We start from the raw sequence: 1,389 nt of genomic DNA on the forward strand, positions 1-1,389 counted from the left end.
GCCGCGCCGCCTCCTGCTCCGCCTGCTCCTTGCTGCGCAGCGTGTCCTCTGCGTTGCCGCGGATGCGCCCCAGCTCCAATTCCAGCTCCGCCTTGCCGGCGGCTGCCTTCTCGAAGCTTGCCTTAAGGGCCAGGATCTCCTCCTCCACCTGCCGCCGCTGCCGCAGAGTGTCCTCCACCAGCCCCTTCTGCCGCTCCAGTTCGCTCTCAGATGCCTTACGCAGCTGTGCCAGCCGCTCCTCGATGTCGGCCTTGTGCTGGGCTGCCTGCTCCTCCAGCCTCCGCCGCTGGAAGGCTTCGTCTTCCGCCAGCCGCCGCAGGCGCTCGTTCTCGGCTTCTTTCTCCTTAAGTGCGATCTCTGCCTCCGTCTTGAGCCGCGTGGCCTCGCTGATGGCAGCCAGCTTCTCGGACAGCACCCGCTCAGCCTCTGCCCGCTGCCGCGCCGCATCCTCCTCCGCCAGCTGCCGCTGCCGCTTGGCCTCCTCCGCCAGCGCGCGCAGGCGGGCAGCCTCCTCTGCCAGCTCGCGGAAGCGCCCGGCCTCGGCTTCCAGCCTCTGCTTGGACTTCTCGCTGCTGGAGCGCGATTCCTCCTCGGCCCGCGCCTTGCTGGCCAGCAGCACCTCCATCTCAGCCCGCACCTTGGCCAGCTCAGCCTCCAGCTCCTGGCGCTTCTGCGTGGCGGCAGCCGCCTCGCTCTGTAGCCGAGCCAGCTCCTCCTCCAGCAGCTGCCGCTGCTGCTCACCCTGTTCTGTCTCGGCGCGCAGCCGGATCAGCTCCTGCTCGGCGGCCAGGCGCTGCTGCGCAGTGCCCTCCGCCAGCTGCCGCTGCCTCTCCAGCTCCTGCTCCGCCAGCTCGCGCTGCCGCACTGCCTGCTCCTCTGCCTTGCCACGCCGCCGCGCCTCCCGCTCTGCCGCCTCCTTCTGCTTCTCCGCCTCGGCCTGCGCCAGGCTCTTCTGCTGTGCCACCTCCTCTGCCTGCAGCCGCAGCCTCAGCGCCTCATTGGCCTTCAGCTGCCAGCGCTCCAACTCACGCTCGGCCTCTTCGCGGGCACGCTCGGCCTCCGCCTGCTGCTGCTCCCGGCGTGTGGCCTCTTCACGAAGCTGCACCACGGTCACGTGCTCTTCCTCGAGGGTGCGCTCCAGCTGCGCTGTCTTCTCAGCAAATGAGGCGTGCTTGCTCTGCAGCTCCGCCTGGGCACTGCGCTGTGCTGTCTCCAGCGCCACCTGCACCTGGCGTGCCCGCTCTGCCTCTGCCTGCCGCAGACGCCGCTCTGCCTCCTCGGCCTGCAGACGTAACTCCTCTAGCGCCTGCAGGGCCCGCTGCTTCTCCCTTGCCGCCTCGGCCTCCGCCTTCACACGCAGGCCCAGCTCAGCCTCAGCCTGCCGCTTGC

The 1,389-nt window shown here is 70.0% G+C and overlaps 1 protein-coding gene across 1 annotated transcript in view; it reads right to left on the reverse strand.

The window, feature by feature from the left end:
• Positions 1–1,389, reverse strand: part of PLEC (plectin) — a 21,367-nt gene that overhangs the window by 8,420 nt on the left and 11,558 nt on the right. The window contains exon 22 of the mRNA XM_010841258.1: positions 3–1,384. Within this exon, the coding sequence (XP_010839560.1) occupies positions 3–1,384 (1,382 nt within the window). The remainder of the gene's footprint in view (positions 1–2; positions 1,385–1,389) is intronic.

Source organism: Bison bison, unplaced genomic scaffold, assembly GCF_000754665.1.
Source record: "Bison bison bison isolate TAMUID 2011002044 unplaced genomic scaffold, Bison_UMD1.0 scf7180017846977, whole genome shotgun sequence".
NCBI classification, from domain to species: domain Eukaryota; kingdom Metazoa; phylum Chordata; class Mammalia; order Artiodactyla; family Bovidae; genus Bison; species Bison bison.